General features: G+C 34.6%; 2 protein-coding genes across 2 annotated transcripts; one reads left to right on the top strand and one right to left on the bottom strand.

The window, feature by feature from the left end:
* The first annotated feature begins 299 nt into the window (after positions 1 to 299).
* LOC104239072 (E3 ubiquitin-protein ligase At3g02290-like) lies at positions 300 to 4,080 on the top strand. The gene is made up of 5 exons (XM_009793602.2): positions 300 to 486; positions 1,137 to 1,335; positions 2,462 to 2,885; positions 2,973 to 3,082; positions 3,700 to 4,080. Exons 2-5 carry the CDS (start codon positions 1,213 to 1,215, stop codon positions 3,724 to 3,726), a joined length of 684 nt encoding a protein of 227 aa, XP_009791904.1. The 5' UTR covers positions 300 to 486; positions 1,137 to 1,212; the 3' UTR covers positions 3,727 to 4,080.
* Positions 4,081 to 4,668: 588 nt separating this feature from the next.
* Positions 4,669 to 15,271, bottom strand: LOC104239074 (agamous-like MADS-box protein AP1). Its single transcript, XM_070160056.1, has 8 exons — positions 14,942 to 15,271; positions 7,657 to 7,735; positions 7,170 to 7,240; positions 6,960 to 7,059; positions 6,249 to 6,290; positions 6,110 to 6,151; positions 5,833 to 5,942; positions 4,669 to 5,146 (listed from the first exon to the last, which is right to left on the bottom strand). Exons 1-8 carry the CDS (start codon positions 15,124 to 15,126, stop codon positions 5,047 to 5,049), a joined length of 729 nt encoding a protein of 242 aa, XP_070016157.1. The 5' UTR covers positions 15,127 to 15,271; the 3' UTR covers positions 4,669 to 5,046.
* Positions 15,272 to 16,297: the final 1,026 nt, after the last annotated feature.

The following is a 16,297-nucleotide window of genomic DNA, read 5'->3' as shown; positions in this document are numbered from 1 at the left end:
AACAAACATATACCAATTATTCGACCATATCATAAAAAGTATGACTTTCAAGTCCTTTTTTTTTTTTCCTTTAAATCTATTTTTTTTAACCTATTATTCGCATGGCGGAATTCATCTCCAAAATTGAAAAAATTAAGAAACTGTACGTAAGTTCTTTTTATAACGCATTATAATATCTTCTTTATATATTTAAAATCTTTGGAATATTAGATCAAGTGGGAGTAGGATTTAGTATTTAGTAGTAAAATATATTTAGGTGTACCTTAAACAGAACAAAAGGGACAGAGGTATAATTTTTCAGCTAGTTCCTCGCCGTGATACCTTATACACCCCCAATAGAGAGAGTTTTCCATATAATCAAAGATTCTAATTAAAAAAGGTGGAAACTTTTCCTTTTTTGTGTCAACTCTCTTTCCTCAATTCTCAAAACTCTTCATTATTTGTTTCCACAGCACAGACCCTTTGCTATCCAAAATCTTGTCTCTGGTATTGTCACCCCTCTTTCTCTCTGTTTCTCTTCTATATAAAATTTAATGATGTTTTTGTGTGTTATTCTTTTTATGATTATGAGTTGTATTTGCTGCTTCTTTTTTGTGATCAATGAGACTTGCATGTTATGGTTATGGTGTTTTCTTATCAATATACCTCTGTGTGTGTGTGTGAAGTGTGATTTTCCAAATACTAAGCAATAGAATCCCTGTTCTGTTTCTATAGGTCTTAAGGTTGCTTTGATGATGAGTTAATTTTTCAGTGATTGATTGCATTATTTTACAGTTTCATGAATTTTTTAAAGTACTTTTCCTAGCAATTTTTGGGAAAAAAAGAAAAATTTTATTTTTTACGGTTAGAGCTCTCTATAATACTCATTCACTATAAAAACCAAGTTTTTATAGAACCAATTTTTATGCTATGTTATAATATATGTTCTCTGTTAAAGCACTTCGCTATAACAGCCGAAAAAACTCGGAACAAATTAGAGTGTTATAAAAAGTATGACTGTATTTCTGTTTAATCTTTGCATTAAGAGCAATAAATTGGGAAAAAGAAATTTACTATTTTTGGTCTGACATGTTTGTTTACTTTAGTTTTAGTGTTTACTTCTGTTTGCTTATTTGTAATTTTTTATTGCTTTAAAGGAAAGTTTGGCTACTGGTCTAAAAGGGAATTGATACTAAAAGGTTGAAGATTTGTGTAATGAATTGAAGAAAAATCATGGGTTCAGTTTGTTGCTGTTTCACTGTTTCTAATGTTGGAGAGAATGCTGCTGTCTCAAATGATCAAAACCATAGCAGCTGCCAGTGTTTTAGTTGCTGCTTTCAGAACATACTTAATACGGTACCTGTCGAAAATTCTTTTGCTTTTGGCTATGAAGTAATTGTATATGTTTATCTTATCCTAATGTTTGGATGGTGCGATGAACTATTTAATGTTTCACATTGTTTGGAAGGGGAGCCTTGGAGCAACAGTAACGTTGTCTCCGTATGACCTATAGGTCACGAGTTCGAGCCGTGGAATCAGCCACTAATGCTTGCATTAGGGACTACCCAGGCCCTATGGTGCAGCCCTTCCTCTGACCCTACGTGAACGTGAATGCTTCGTCCACAATGTTGCCCTCTACCACTAAGCTAATTCTGCCTTGTCAGTTTTCTATGAATAAATGATGGCAAGATTCTTAACTACCGAAAACTAATCGTGTCTAGCTGAATTAGTTAATTAGTTGGACCACCAGCTCAACTAACTATAGCAATAATGAATATTTAAGTAGCACAACAGGTGAAGATGATTCCAAGGAAAAACTTCAACTACCTTAAAGAACTAGGGAGATGACCTGCCTTGCTCTTTTGCAAAGAATAATGTAGCTCTTTGAATCCCAAACCTAAAGGATTTTCGATTATACTAACATGAAGAATGTGCAGCATCTTCTGTCCTTGCTCAATCTGCAACATACCATTTGATTATGGATACTGGATTAGCTTTTAACCGATTAATACATCAAATATCAGTCGTTGTTTGCTTTTAATATTCTGTTCTAATGTATTATGAACAAAGATGACACTTGATGGAACTTTCTTTTTCATATTTTACTAGCTCATAAATTACTAACTCACAGAATAGCAAAACTCGTCGCTTGGTGCAAAATGTTAAACGTGACGCTAATGTGATCACATATCATCTTTAATAGTTTAAACATGGAAAAGCTCTCTTGTTTTTGAAGAACTGTGAAACAAACCACAGAAACGAATATTGCAGCCTTGAATCCATTGTTTATTATTGCTAACCTGGAAAATTCTAATTATAGCTGTAGTAACAACAATCATGAATATATTGCTCGTGTAGTTGCATCCTTTTTGCTAATGATTCGTTTTCGTAATGACTCTTTCCTCGTTAAGATGCTAACTTTTTACAATATGCTGAATGTTCCTTATCATGAAATTGACTTTTAAGTATTACTTGTCATCAGTGTGGAGCTGTATTTGGTCGAGCACAAGAAACTGCTGTGACTTCAGCTAATCAAGGCCCATCATCTTCGACTGTTGTAGTTACCAACAATAGTTCATGTAATACAATCAGTTCTCAGGGTAGAGTTTTATCAAATAATGCTGCTCCAAGACAGCCACAAGTGCAACAAGAAGTTGCATTTAGACGACAGGACAAAGGAACAAGTCATTCACGAGTTGAGCCTGAACCAGTTGGAGATGCTGATGTTGAAATAACACAAAGACTTCTACAAGCAGACAAGCTGATTAAATTAGACAGTGAAGGAGGATATAAAGAAGGTTGTCCCGAGTCCCCTGAAAAGGTAAATTTATCAAAGTTGGAGACTGGATTCCAGTATGCAGTTTCCTCATCAGAAGATGAGGATGTATGTCCAACATGCCTCGAAGGTAGCTTGCGTTGAACTATTTGATCTGCAATTAGCATGCTACGTAGTTGGATAAATAATTTTTGAAGTGACTTTTTCTTTTATGCAGAGTTTACACCAGAGAACCCCAAGATATCGACAAAATGTTCACATCATTATCACCTCAGCTGTATTTATGAGTGGCAGGAGAGAAGTGAAAAATGTCCAGTTTGTGGAAAGGCAAGAGTTTTTGTTTCTTTTACCTTTTGCTGTTTAAGTTACTCTGGCGCATTGCTAGTTTGCAATATCGTATTTGCTGCATAGTCAAGTTAAGATCTTCTTCCACAAGGGAGGAGTAAAACATTTTTTATGTTAGTCAAATAACTAATGCTTTATCACTGTTTTCCTATATTTGCTTTTCCTCTTTACTAGTTTGCGACATGTTTCTGTTCCGCTCAGGACTCTAAATGGCATGTTATTACATGCTTTGTCAGTGTTTAACGTACATAGGTTTAAGAATAATGTCTTGTTATCTGAAAATGACAGCAGTGTAGGTAGCAAGCGGTCACTTGCTCATTCAGATGGCTCAGTTATTGAGCCCCTATATATATATATATATATATATAGTTTATAGATGCAATCTGTTCTCTAGTTTATATCTGCAATCTGATCTTCTACTTTCAGAAACAAATATGTTGTATACCTTTGATTTAAAAGAGAACAAAAGATCATAGAATTATACTTGGAAAAAAAATGTGCGAAGAGCGCTAGTGATGCCTAAACTTGATAGATTTCTGGTCATACAGTTTAAGTTATTTACCTCTGATTCTCTAACACTCCTTGATTTCCTTTCCCAGTTGATGCAATTCCAGGAGACAAATTAGTGTACGGAGCTGAAGAGAAAGAGAGCTAAACGAGAATGAAAACCAGACGTATATGTGAAGATTTCCTGCAGCTTAGTAAGGTGTACATAATTCTTGACTACACTGGTCCTCAACATCTTAGATTTGCTCTGGAGTTGTTCCTTTCTTTGGTGTTTTTAACTTTTGATTATTTGGAACATGCCCTGTTATACAACGGATTGAAGAGTAACACGATATACAGTCAAGAGAACACTTGTTTCCCCTTAAAATCTGTTTGGTTTTATACTTTTGGCGCCTCGGCTTTTTGATTGCTGCTATATGTAAAACAAGTCAGACCAACTACTTGTGCTAATGAAATTTAGATGATTGATTTTATCAGCTTATACTATCTATTTGCGCCATGGTCTTTACATCTTAATTAAGATTGGTGGCACAATGTTACAAGTCTTTTACATCTCAAAATGCTTATATTTGCCAGTTGCCTATGCTAACATTAAGTACAGAGTTTTTTTACTGATGAAATTATTAAATTACTCAAAGAAACACCAAAACAATGTAGGATATAGGTGACATCCTAGGCAAATTCCACATCAACAAAACACGGGATAGATACTGGGTATATAAGTAAACGGGCCTTAGACCCTAGTAATGCGTTTTAAAGCAGTGCGGACAATATCCCTAGTGGACTAGGCTGTTAAATATGGTATCAGAGCCACTTCACGTGCAACTTTGAATGGTATTGGGAAAAACCTCAATGTCCTCACTAAGTCCGGGGGGGGGGGTCCCTAGGCAATTCCTATATCGACAAAACACGAGAAAGATACTTGGTATACAAGTAAACAAGCCTTAGATCCTGGTGACGTATTTTAAAACCGTACTGGTCTAGACCCAAAGCAGTCAATATCACTAGAGGATATCAAATTTTTTTAGCAATTAGAAGGTGCTGAATGAAACATTTCTCATGAGAATACAGATTTGCAAGTAGCCCTCCCAATGACCTTGAGCAAATCAGTGTTTGGGCATAACATTGTATTGAACTCAAAGAAAAATACATAATTGTATTGACAATAATTGTAAGGCAAAAATGTAAACAGATGCCAACAAATGGACCTCCTCTTCCATTTATGAAGGTTAGGAAATTAACATTCTTCACCATATAAAAAGAAAGACAATAAGGTCCTATATATATATCAATATAAAGACACACAATATTAAGAATTTCCCAAGACAAGGCTTAAAATCTTATTTTCCTCCACATAAAGCAGACGAGAACACAGAATTGGAAAACTTGAACTCCAGCAAAAGGACATTCCTTCAGATGCAACATATAAAGTTGTTTATTCATGTGGCAAAGCATCCCATATGGCATGGATACAAGGACTCAAGATTTAGGTCAAGCTCATTCCTCCTTGCTTCTTCTGCTTCCTCTTGGTAATTACCTCTAATTAATCAACAATTACCATCACCAAATTAATGAAACAATCAAACAAGTAGTGCTTAACCAACTTTGTAAACAAAAGCTACTTAGCAATTCAAAATCTCAGTAAGATGCTGAACAATGAAAATAAAATATTAAAGAATTAACCTAAATAGCCAGCCATCCAACTGCTTAAACTTAAAATAACCAGCGAATGTATAATTCATATAGAATATGTGTATAACCATGAATAATCAATTATAATTTATGTATACTAGCTACCAGTGTTATCAAAAGCAAAAAGCGGAAAAAAGCTCTATGGTCCATTGAGGCTTTAACCGCAAATAAATGTGGGGCTTTGATGAAGAAAGGCGCAAAAAGAGAGAAAATAAAAATATAAACGTGTAGTCCAAGACTAATAATCATATTCATGAATAAAAAATATATGGTTACAAAATTTGGAAAAAGTATGCCATAGAGCCTTGATGATGCATTGACACGCCCGCTAGGCGAGGTAAAGCGCTCCCCATATTTTGCGCCTCACCTTAAGGCTTAAGCGTGATTTAAGGTGCCTTTGACAACACTGTCGGCTAGAAAAAACAAACAATGAATCTGCCGACTATTTGTGTAAAGATCCCATGCTTTCAAAAATAGTACTAGTAACTATGTTGGTTTTGTTTATTTATCTTGTTATAGAGGACAACAATTACCCAATATTTAGGCATGGATGTGGTTGTAGGAGGAAAGATGTTGAAGTAGGAACTTGATTTTGCTGATGCCATTCAACTTGCTGCCCTACTGTGTTATCCTTCTCCTTAATCTGTTAAGAAGCAAAGGAATTAGAAAAAATGAACATAACCTATTAATACAATGTCTATGATATTTAACAAATTTTCTAAGATATATGAAGTGCTAAGTTATGGTTTACTGTTGAAAGCTTTGCTAATTTCTGAAAAACTTAGAATAAATAACAAGAGACAAACTCACCTTCTTGGATAGCATGTTATTCTCCTCCTGGATTGCCTTTTCCTATGAAAGTATAAAATATTACACTCAAGGCATTTAACCAAGATTACAGTACTTAATAATTAGTAGTAGTAATTAAACTTGGCATGCATATAATTACCTTTTTCTGTAGCATAGAGATTGACTCATGCATGAGTTGGTTCTGCAACACACAAACATCTGAAGTCACAAAAAATATCAAATTTTGAATGAAAGAAAAGCATGGGCGAATGTGTGATTCAGTCGTTAATGAAGTGAGTGAAAACTATGGAAGATCGGGGTTCTAATTGTAGCTGAGACAAAAAATGCTGGGTTATCTCTTCTCATCTAACCAAACCTTGGTAGACAGAGTTACAGATACATGTGCTCAAGGGCGAATGTACTGTTTACAATACAAGTTCGGCAGAGCTAAGTTGTTTGGCCGAATCTTGTATTTGTTTTAAAAAATTCATTTAATATGTACAAATTATAAATTTAGAAACCAATAACTCCGAAGAGTTAGAATTCAGAAGTCCATAACTTCAAATCCTCGGTCTGTTTCTGCCTAGGTTACCCAGTAGAATAGTAAAGATGCGTGCTAGCTTAAAAGAATGTACTTTGGCTTTTTTCAAAAAGGCAGATGGTAATGGAAGGAATGAGCTTTCACTTTTGTTATGGTCAGCTTTACTTGACCTACAATAGTTAAGGACTCAATTCCTGACGGTCCAAGACAAAGAAAACAGTAAAAGGAAAAAAAACAATCAAGTCTAAATCCTGAATGCGCCTCTACTAGAAAAGAACACTGATCGAATAACTAAAAAAAAAAAGGAAAAAAGGAAGGATTATGGCATGCCTTTCTTGATCGAATAAGCTTAAGAGAAGTATCAAGTTGTTGTTCCAAGTTTTGCAGGTCCTTTAGGTTCAATGAGTCAAGATCTTCTCCCATATAATGCCTGAAAATAATTTTAAAAAATTGAATATGAAAACTGAGTCTGTTCAAATTGAAGGTGGAAACAAGAATAGTATATTTGTGCTGCAATAGAATTAAGCAATCATATTTTACTTGTGGTTCCTTTGTAGGAGATCAATCTTAGCCTTGAGTTTAGCATATTCCAGGCTCCAGTTTTCCTGCACCTGTATTATACAAATACCAAAACATCAACTTTAAGATGAAAATGGAACATTAATACTAGGGAAAAGGGTCAAACTTTACCCCTCTACTTTCAAAAATAGTCTGCGAACCAAAATACCAACTGCCCCTATGTCCGTTAACCGATCCAGCATGGCCAACAACATCCCACGTGGCATAACATTTGGGTGAGATGATGCCATGTGGCATGCTACGTGGGATGTTGGCTGCCATGGTGGAAGGATTTTATAGATGAAGGGGCAATTTTGCCAACTTTGTGTGAGGGTAGGAGTATTTTTTGTTGGGAAAGCATAACTGAGGTTAAATATAAACTATTTTTGAAAGTAGAGGGGTAAACTTGATCCTTTTCCCTTAATATTATATACCTTGTATTTAGTTTAAATATTTTTTTTGGTCATACCGAAGATTCAGAATTACTTGCAAGCAAACGTCTCTCTGTGTATGAGTATCTCTCATATCGTTCAAGAATCTGTTCCATACTGTTTCAAGGAAAAATGATCATTAGTTTTTCTCTGTGTTAAGTAAAAGTCCTTCTAATAACAGTTATGAGTGGGTATTTGTGATGATTATGTGTAAAAAAAAATGTATAATGCACCAAGAACTAATATTAACAGATTAACATGCAATAAGAGTAAAAAAGATTGTGAACGAATGAAAATAAACATATATAGTGAATTTATCAAATACAAGCTAAGATACCATAGACTTTTTAGAAGGTATTTTTAAAAATAAGCATTGGGCCTAACTCACACCCCAAAAGCTAGCTCAAAATGAGGCTCCGGCCTTATAAGGAGACCGGGGTTCTCATCTCGATCCGATGTGATTCATTCCATTCATTACCCCTACCCCACTCCACCCCATGCCCACATCCGGACATTTTTTTATTTGGGGTTCCACTATCTTATCTGGAGCAACAATTATGGATCAGGGGCATTTCGACCCCCTCCCCTGCTTTAATTGGTCTGAGGGCATTCCGCCAACCCCCCCCCCCTTTCTGGGTACCCACAATGATCACGGGCCTGGCTTTAATACCCTGTTAAGATAAGTTTTGGACCTAACTCATACCCCAAAAGTTAGCTCGAAGGGAGAATGCTTGCTCAAGCTTTATAAGGAGACTCATCCTGGTCCGATATAGGATTCATTCCATTCATCCGGTATGCGCTGTCTCAAAGCATATATTAGAAAGAATAAAGCTAATCATTAAATTAGTTTCATGATGGAGTATTATTTTCCCAAAAAATAAAAAATAAAAAATAAATCATAAGTATAATTGAAACATATGATAATAAGGTTAGTTATTTTCCTTAATGTCATTTACACAACTTAATAAAAGGAATACACTGAGTCAAATCTTAATGTAACAAATAAAAGAAATTGAATGGGCTCAAAATTATCATATTTATATGTGGGCCAAGTCAACATTAAGAGAGCCTTCGATGCCACGCATCATCGATGTGTTTTTCACAAAGGACGAAGGCAAGGTCGAGTTGACTCAGCAGAAGAACGGGGACGAGCACTACCTTTAGTAGGACAATAACGGCTAGTTTTAGAGATAAGACCTTTTAGAGATTATTCTCATGAATACATCAGTAAGGAGTTATACCCAAAAGCATCAAAATACAAGATCCTGTAGGAAAAGAGTTTGAACAACTAGTAGAGTATGATTGGGTGCCAAAGTATTGTAAAAAATGTTTGATGGTGGGACATGACTGTGAGGGAGAACAAGGAAGAGATGGAGCAACCAAAAGCAATATGTAAGGTGAGCAGCAACAGCAAAGACCAATAATGCCTAAGCAACAAGGATGGAATGGTAATGTAAATGGTAATATGCAGCAGCCAAAGAAATCAGTAACTCAATGGGTGGCAGTAGGGCCAACAAAACAAATATGGAAGGACACGGGCAAGCAGATAGCTCAAGAGCAACAGAATGATCCACAGAAGCCTAATGCAGATCAACAAGGGTGGACAAAAGCTAAAGACAGAGGAGGAATGACAAGTCCAATACAGCAAGTACTCACTACTAATAATGGATTCTCTCCACTAAGAGAGGAAACAATGGAAGGCAGTACAAGTTGGGCAGATGATGGTATAGTTGGAAATAGTATGGGAGAAGAAGAAGGGAAAGTACCACCTAATCCAAAATCTATATGAAGATATTCACTTGGAATCTGAGGGGCTTCAATAAGGTACATAAGCAGAAGGAGATGAAAACTTTCTTGAAAAAACATAAAATTAGTCTTAATAGTAGAACACAGAGTACAGACCAATAAAGAAAAAGAGACCATCAATAAATATGCACATAGATGGAGTTGGTGTTCCAATAGTTCAGCTAACAAGAAAGGGAGAATATGGATTCTATGGGATACTAATAGTATTCAGTTCACTCTGATTCAGAAGCATGCTCAATACATCCATGGCATAGTTGAACATAGTTGTTCTAACAAACAAATTGCTTTTACAGCCATTTATAGATTGCATACCATCGCTCATAGGTGTGACATGTGGTAAGCACTAAGAGGATAGATTCTCAGCTGACTAACTCCTGGCTAATCATTGGAGACTTTAATGCAATAAGGGATATTGAAGATAGGGCAAATGGCACAATGGTACAGGAAAATGAGATCAAAGACTTTAGATCTCTAATGGAGGATTGCAGATTGAATGAACTTGGTACTGTGGGTAGATCTTATACATGGACAAATAGCCATGTTTATAGTAGAATCGACAGAGCCATAGTCAATGCACACTAGATGATAAACATGCCTCCAATGCAAGTACATGTGATGGATCCTCAGTTCTCTGATCACTCTCCATTATGTATAGAGCTGGAAGCAGAACTGGAACATAAAGGGAGACCTTTTAAATTTTTTAATTGTCTTGCTGAGCATCCAGATTTTGATAGTATAATTAGAGACATATGGAATAAGGAGAACAGAAGTATGAAAGATATCTAGCACAATATAAAAAGTGTCAAAGTGGCCCTTAAGAATCCGAACAAAAGGGAATTTACCAGTACAACAAACAAGGTTCAACAATTGAGGGAGGAGTTAGCCAACATTCAAGCACAGATGAGAACCACTACAACAACAGCTGACATGTTTGATTCAGAGAGAAATACAAAAAAGTAACTGGAGAAATGGAGTACAATAGAGGAGAACATCTATAGACAAAGATCTAGAATCCAATGGCTCCAATTGGATGATTCCAACACAGCCTTTTTCTTTGCAAGCATGAAAGGGAGAGCAACACCGAATTAGATAAAATTCCTACAGGATGACAAGGGAAGGTTGATCAGCAAACCAGAAGATATTGAACAATATATTGTGGGGTTCTACAAAGGACTGCTAGAGAGTTCCATTATAACATACCTGCTATTAATCCTACTATAATGAGGAAAGGTCCAGGGCTTACAAGATCTCAGCAGCTACAACTTATAGCTCCTTTCACTAATGAAGATGTGATGAAGGCATTACAAGAGATAGGAGACTCAAAGGCACCAAGTGGGGATGGGTTCAATGCCTACTTCTACAAGAAGACTTGGCACATAATTGGTAAGGACATTACAAAAGTTGTTTTGGAGTTCTTTAACGAAGGGTTAATGTACAAACCAGTAAATATCACAACAATCACTCTGATCCCAAAAGTGAAAAACCCCTCTGCTGTCAAACAGTTCAGACCAATATCTTGTTGTACTATCATATATAAGATTATTTCCAAGATGCTCACAAGCAGATTGCAAACAATAATGGAGTCCCTAGTTGATATGAGTCAAACAACATTTGTACCAGGCAGGATATTGAGTGATAATATTCTACTAGGACATGAACTTGTTAAAGGCTATAAGAGGAAGGGTGTATCACTAGGGTGTATGGTAAAAATTGATATGCAAAAGGCGTATGATTCCATAGAATGAAATTTCCTTGAATAAGTGCTCACAAAAATGAATATCCCAGGAAAGTTTCTCTTATGGATCATGGCATGTGTTACTACAGTGTCCTATACTATAGTTGTAAATGGAAAGCCAACAAGACCATTTGATGCAAGAAGAGGAGTTAGACAAGGAGACCCATTGTCGCCATATCTCTTTGTTCTAGCCATGAAGTATCTCACTAGAATATTAAAGACTCTGAAGGAAAAGCCTGATTTCAACTACCATACCATGTGCGAGAAGTTGTATATTGTTCAACTCAGCTTTGCAGATGACTTGTTGTTGTTCTGTAGGGGTGATGTGGTATCCATTAAACTACTATATGAGTGTTTTGATCAGTTTTCAAAAGCTTCAGGTCTGATTGCAAACCAAGATAAAAGTTCCATATATTTTGGAGGGGTTACAAAGGATATTCAACAACAAATTATTCAATGCTTAGGTTTTTCCACAGCCTCCCTACCTTTCAGGTATCTAGGGGTCCCACTGAGTACTAAGAGGTTATCCATAACTCAATGCCAACCTCTTCTAGATAAGATGTTAGGCAGAATCAAGCACTGGACAACCAAATTCCTATCATATGCAAGAAGATTGCAATTGATCAAAAGTGTACTGTTTACTATTCAATCTTTTTTGTCCCAAATCTTCCCTCTGCCTAAGAAGATCATTCAAGGAATTGAGACAATTTACAAAAGGTTCTTATGGACAGGAGAAACTGAGAACAGGGATAAAGCTCTAGTAGCTTGGAAGCAATTGTGTTGGCCAAAATCTGCAGGGGGTTTGAACATAACAAATATCTTAATATGGAATAGAGCTGTTTTGATCAAACATCTATGGAATATAAACAAGAAGAAGGACCGCTTGTGGATACAATGGATTCACGCGTACTATATCAAACAACATGTAGTATGGAATGTGAAGGTAAAACAAGCTGCTTGGCTCACTCAGAAAATCTTAGGTGCTACTAAATACTTGAATGAGGCAAGTATAGGAATAAAAGAAGTGATGAACATGTGTGAATACTCCATCAGGCTGGTATATGATAAGCTCAGAGGTGAACTACCTAAAGTGGAATGGAAGAGATTAATTTGTAACAACATTAGCAGCCCAAAATGGATATTCAACTTGTACTTGGTAATTCTTGGAAGACTGTACACGAGAGACAGATTACTGGGCTGGGGTATAGAAATTTGTTCAGATTGCTCACTATGTGGAAGAGCAACAGAAAGCCATGATCATCTATTTGTCAAGTGCAACTATTCAACAGTAATATGGAGGAAGCTGCTACAATGGCTGGGAATAACAAGAGATGTGCAGGGGTGGAATGATGAAATTCAGTGGGCTGTAAGACATGCAGCAGGGAAGAAACAAATATATGTAATCTATAAAATGCTGCTAGCTTGTGTTGTGTATTACATTTGGCAGGAAAGAAATTAGAGAACATTTCGAGGAACACAAAGGAGCTGTGAGGAGTTAATCAGAATGATAGTTCAAGAAGTGCATTATCGAGGAAATTTGAATTTTAAGATAGCTAAGAAATTGCAGGAGTTCAATTTTTATCCATAGACTGTAGCTGAGTAGTCATGAAGGAATGAGGGCACTAGATTTGGGGCTGCATGTCCAAATCTAAGTGAATTTTGAGAGGGTTTTTTTTGTTATATTTGTAAATATTTCCCTGGTAATAATAAAAATTAATTACCAAAAAAAATCTAATTGTTTAGACCTAGATCTAAATTTTGGGTCAAACTGACGTAACTCAAAAGTTTTCGTTCCACAAGATTTATAATCAAAGATACGTAACTCAAAATTTTCATAAAACGTCAACTTGAAACTATAGTACTAAATTTTAATCAAGTGTGTTCAACTTTTACCGAGGACTAATGCCTCTCTTACTTTCTCACTTCTTAATTTGGTTAAACTCCTGTAAATCTTCATTTTTATCAAATAGGAGAATGTGCAAAAATGTCCTAACACCAGAAAATAAAATAATTCTCACTTTTCCTGAAGAAGGTAAGTAAACAGATAATATTCTTACTTTTCTGTTACAATGCACTGCGGTAATAGTGCTTATAAGTACAAAAACATGTCAAAACTGGTCCTTTTTTTGATTGAGAGTAGGTTTAAAATAGTCCCTTAGATATTACCTTTGAGCAGTTTGATTATTAATTTGATTCTGCAATCTTCATCCGTTATACTTAAACTCCAAGAAAATAGCATAAGATTTGCAACTATGTATGACTAATGATTATTGATGACAACTGACAGCAAATGCTTGAAAGGATTTACTTTTTTATAGATAACAAAGTACTTTAACGTACAATTATTTAAATTATATACTATAGTATTATATTATACATATAATATAGTAAGTACTTTATGAGGCCTCATATATTTTTGGAGCATAAAGCACCAGTTTTTTTGCCTTGGGGTTGAGCCACCATGTTTATAAAACATTATTTAAATGTAAGAAAACTTAAGGCATACGAGGGTTTATCGGAAGCAACTTCTCCACCTCCATAATGAAGCAGTAAAGTCTGTATACATATTACTATCCTCAGACCCCATAAAGTAAAAATATACAGGGTATGTTGTTATTGTAAAATGGAAGGCATACAAAGTCGTACGTGGCAGAAGGACAGCGACAAAGAAAGTAGTTTGGCATGTTAATTAAGGATTCCGCAGATGACAAAGTTCCTCGGTAATTATACAACCCTTATATCAATATGAAATATGTTTCTTGAAGTGTTTTTTTTAGAGTAGAGAGATCTGATCATAGACCAGATAATTCATTGCGTGTCATTTATTTCCTCTCCTGCTAAAACATTTAGGTATTTATTTGATAACTGAAAAAAATCTGAGGGTTAATAAGAATACATGTTTTGAAATTCAATGGATAATAGGGTTGTCTTCTTTATCTTTATTTACTTAAATATCAGGGTTTAATGTACGATAAGGCTCAAACCCTTAATGTGCGCTCAATCCACACATCACATGTTGTGCTTTTACCACTAGATTAAATCTCTGGAGAATATTTAGATACTTCCAATATATTGGAGTATATATTCTCCCGTCCAAAAAATATACTCTATATTCTTTAATGTGATTATCCTATTGGTCTGGTTTTGTTGGAATTGTTGGAACCATTCCATTGTCTTTGGAACTAAGACTAGTTTAGAAGTAGCCATATTTGCATAGAACTTCAGTCTGTCATTTCCTATGGACACATCAAGAAAAAGAAGAGGCAAAAAAAAAAAGTTGCAGCAATAATATCTAACTTGAATTATCTACATGTCGTTCAGTAATCATCATATGAACCAAACATTAAAAATCTCGAGAATAACTTAACAAGCTACTCCTAAGTATTCATTCATTGTTTTGTTCTAGAATAAATCCTTAACAAATTCTAAGAAAAACATATATATATACAACAACAACAACAAGGACCTAGTGAAATACGACTAGCGGGGTCTGGGGAAGAGTGTGTACAGAACTTTACCCCTATCCGAGGATTGACATGCTACATATATATATATATATATATATATATATATATATATATATATATATATATTTTGATCTAATAAAAACTAAAATGTTATCCCTTCAGAAGGAAAATATTAATAGAAGAAAATAATTATACAAACAATAAAAATAAAAAACTTGGGAGCTAAAGTTAGAAAAAAAAACCCATATAAACTTAAAATTTTAACTCCGACTCTAATTAAATTAACAACGGAAATTTAAAAAAAAAAAAACTTACCAAGAATCAGAAGAGTACTCAAAGATCTTTCCCTTATGAGAAAAAACAATTAAAGCAACTTCAGCATCACAAAGCACTGAAATTTCATGTGCTTTCTTCACTAAACCTCCTCTCCTCTTTGAAAATGTCACTTGCCTGTTAATCTTATTTTCTATACGCCTTAATTGCACTTTCCCTCTCCCCATTCTTCAAACCTAAAAATAGACACCCTGAAATTATACCCTCAAAAAAAACCTAGTTATAAAAAAAGGAAAGAACCCAACTTTTTTTTCTTAAAGAAAAAGTAAATAATGGAGTTGGATAGAGTAAAGATATATATTGGTCTAATTAGAAAAGGTGTACATAAATGAAGGAGAAGAAAAGGGAAAGTGGTATTAAGGAACCAGGTGGTTTTTAAGAATGCGTTGTCGAATTATGATTGGTTGAAGGTACAACGTAGTATGGTATACATTAGTGTCTGCTGGATATTTCTCACAGATATTTAAGTGTGTTTTCCGTACAAGAGGAATTGTACATCACTGTACTACAGTATTTATTTCTGTCTTTTCTCGACACTGTTGACGGCGTTCATTTTTCTTTATTTTTTAAACATATTTTTACCTTAGACATTTGGTACTTCCTTTATTTCTAATTTATGTGAACTTACTCAAGTAAACTCGAATTTTAAGAAATAAATAATTTTTTTGAATCTTCAGGTTTTAAACATTGTCATAACATATGCATGACTATAAAGTTTTTAATTAATAATAAAATAGAAAATAATATTTTTGCGGACTCAAAATGAAATTTGTTCACATAAATTAAAATGAAAAAAAGTATATTCATGCCAAACAAAACAACTAGTAGAATACAACATTTAAAAAAATAATTTAAAGATTCTAAATCAAAAAATTAAAAGTGAAGGACTCACAATCATGCCCCCTAACTACTAACGAATCATTTGGTAAATGGGATAAGGATAATAATTCGAGAAAAAGTGTGAGATTAACTTTATACTATGTTTGGTTTGGATGTATTAGCTAATTCAGAGATAACTTTTACACTAAAATGGTAGGATAAGTTATCCCATATAGCACTTTTCTTTAAAAAAAAATTGTATTTTTATGATGCGGCTTTATTAACTTTTCTTTAAATTGTTTTATCACTGCTGTTGATACTAGATTTTTTAAAAATACAATTAGTGGAATGTAAGTAGTCTCACAACAAATTGTTAAATTTATTTGTTTACTGTACTTTTAATTAATTATTTAGTTCTGCACATTTAGGTAAAGGATATATTTCTGTTAACAAAGTTCATTTTCATGTGCGAACCTGTTTTTTTTTGTTTTTTGTTTTTGTGAGTTAAGCATGTGAATA

Source organism: Nicotiana sylvestris, chromosome 10, assembly GCF_000393655.2.
Source record: "Nicotiana sylvestris chromosome 10, ASM39365v2, whole genome shotgun sequence".
NCBI classification, from domain to species: domain Eukaryota; kingdom Viridiplantae; phylum Streptophyta; class Magnoliopsida; order Solanales; family Solanaceae; genus Nicotiana; species Nicotiana sylvestris.
This window is presented reverse-complemented; position numbering and strand designations above follow the sequence as displayed.

What these genes read in the sequence shown, in the direction of transcription:
- LOC104239072 (XM_009793602.2), top strand. Translation starts at nt 1,213, where the DNA reads ATGGGTTCAGTTTGTTGCTGTTTCACTGTTTCTAATGTTGGAGAGAAT. An exon ending in TTCAGAACATACTTAATACG is followed by an intron (nt 1,336 to 2,461) that starts GTACCTGTCGAA and finishes ACTTGTCATCAG; the next exon opens with TGTGGAGCTGTATTTGGTCG. An exon ending in AATGTCCAGTTTGTGGAAAG is followed by an intron (nt 3,083 to 3,699) that starts GCAAGAGTTTTT and finishes TTCCTTTCCCAG; the next exon opens with TTGATGCAATTCCAGGAGAC.
- LOC104239074 (XM_070160056.1), bottom strand. Translation starts at nt 15,126, where the DNA reads ATGGGGAGAGGGAAAGTGCAATTAAGGCGTATAGAAAATAAGATTAAC. An exon ending in CTCCTACAAAGGAACCACAA is followed by an intron (nt 7,060 to 7,169) that starts GTAAAATATGAT and finishes AATTATTTTCAG; the next exon opens with GCATTATATGGGAGAAGATC. An exon ending in TCTCTATGCTACAGAAAAAG is followed by an intron (nt 6,152 to 6,248) that starts GTAATTATATGC and finishes ATACTTTCATAG; the next exon opens with GAAAAGGCAATCCAGGAGGA.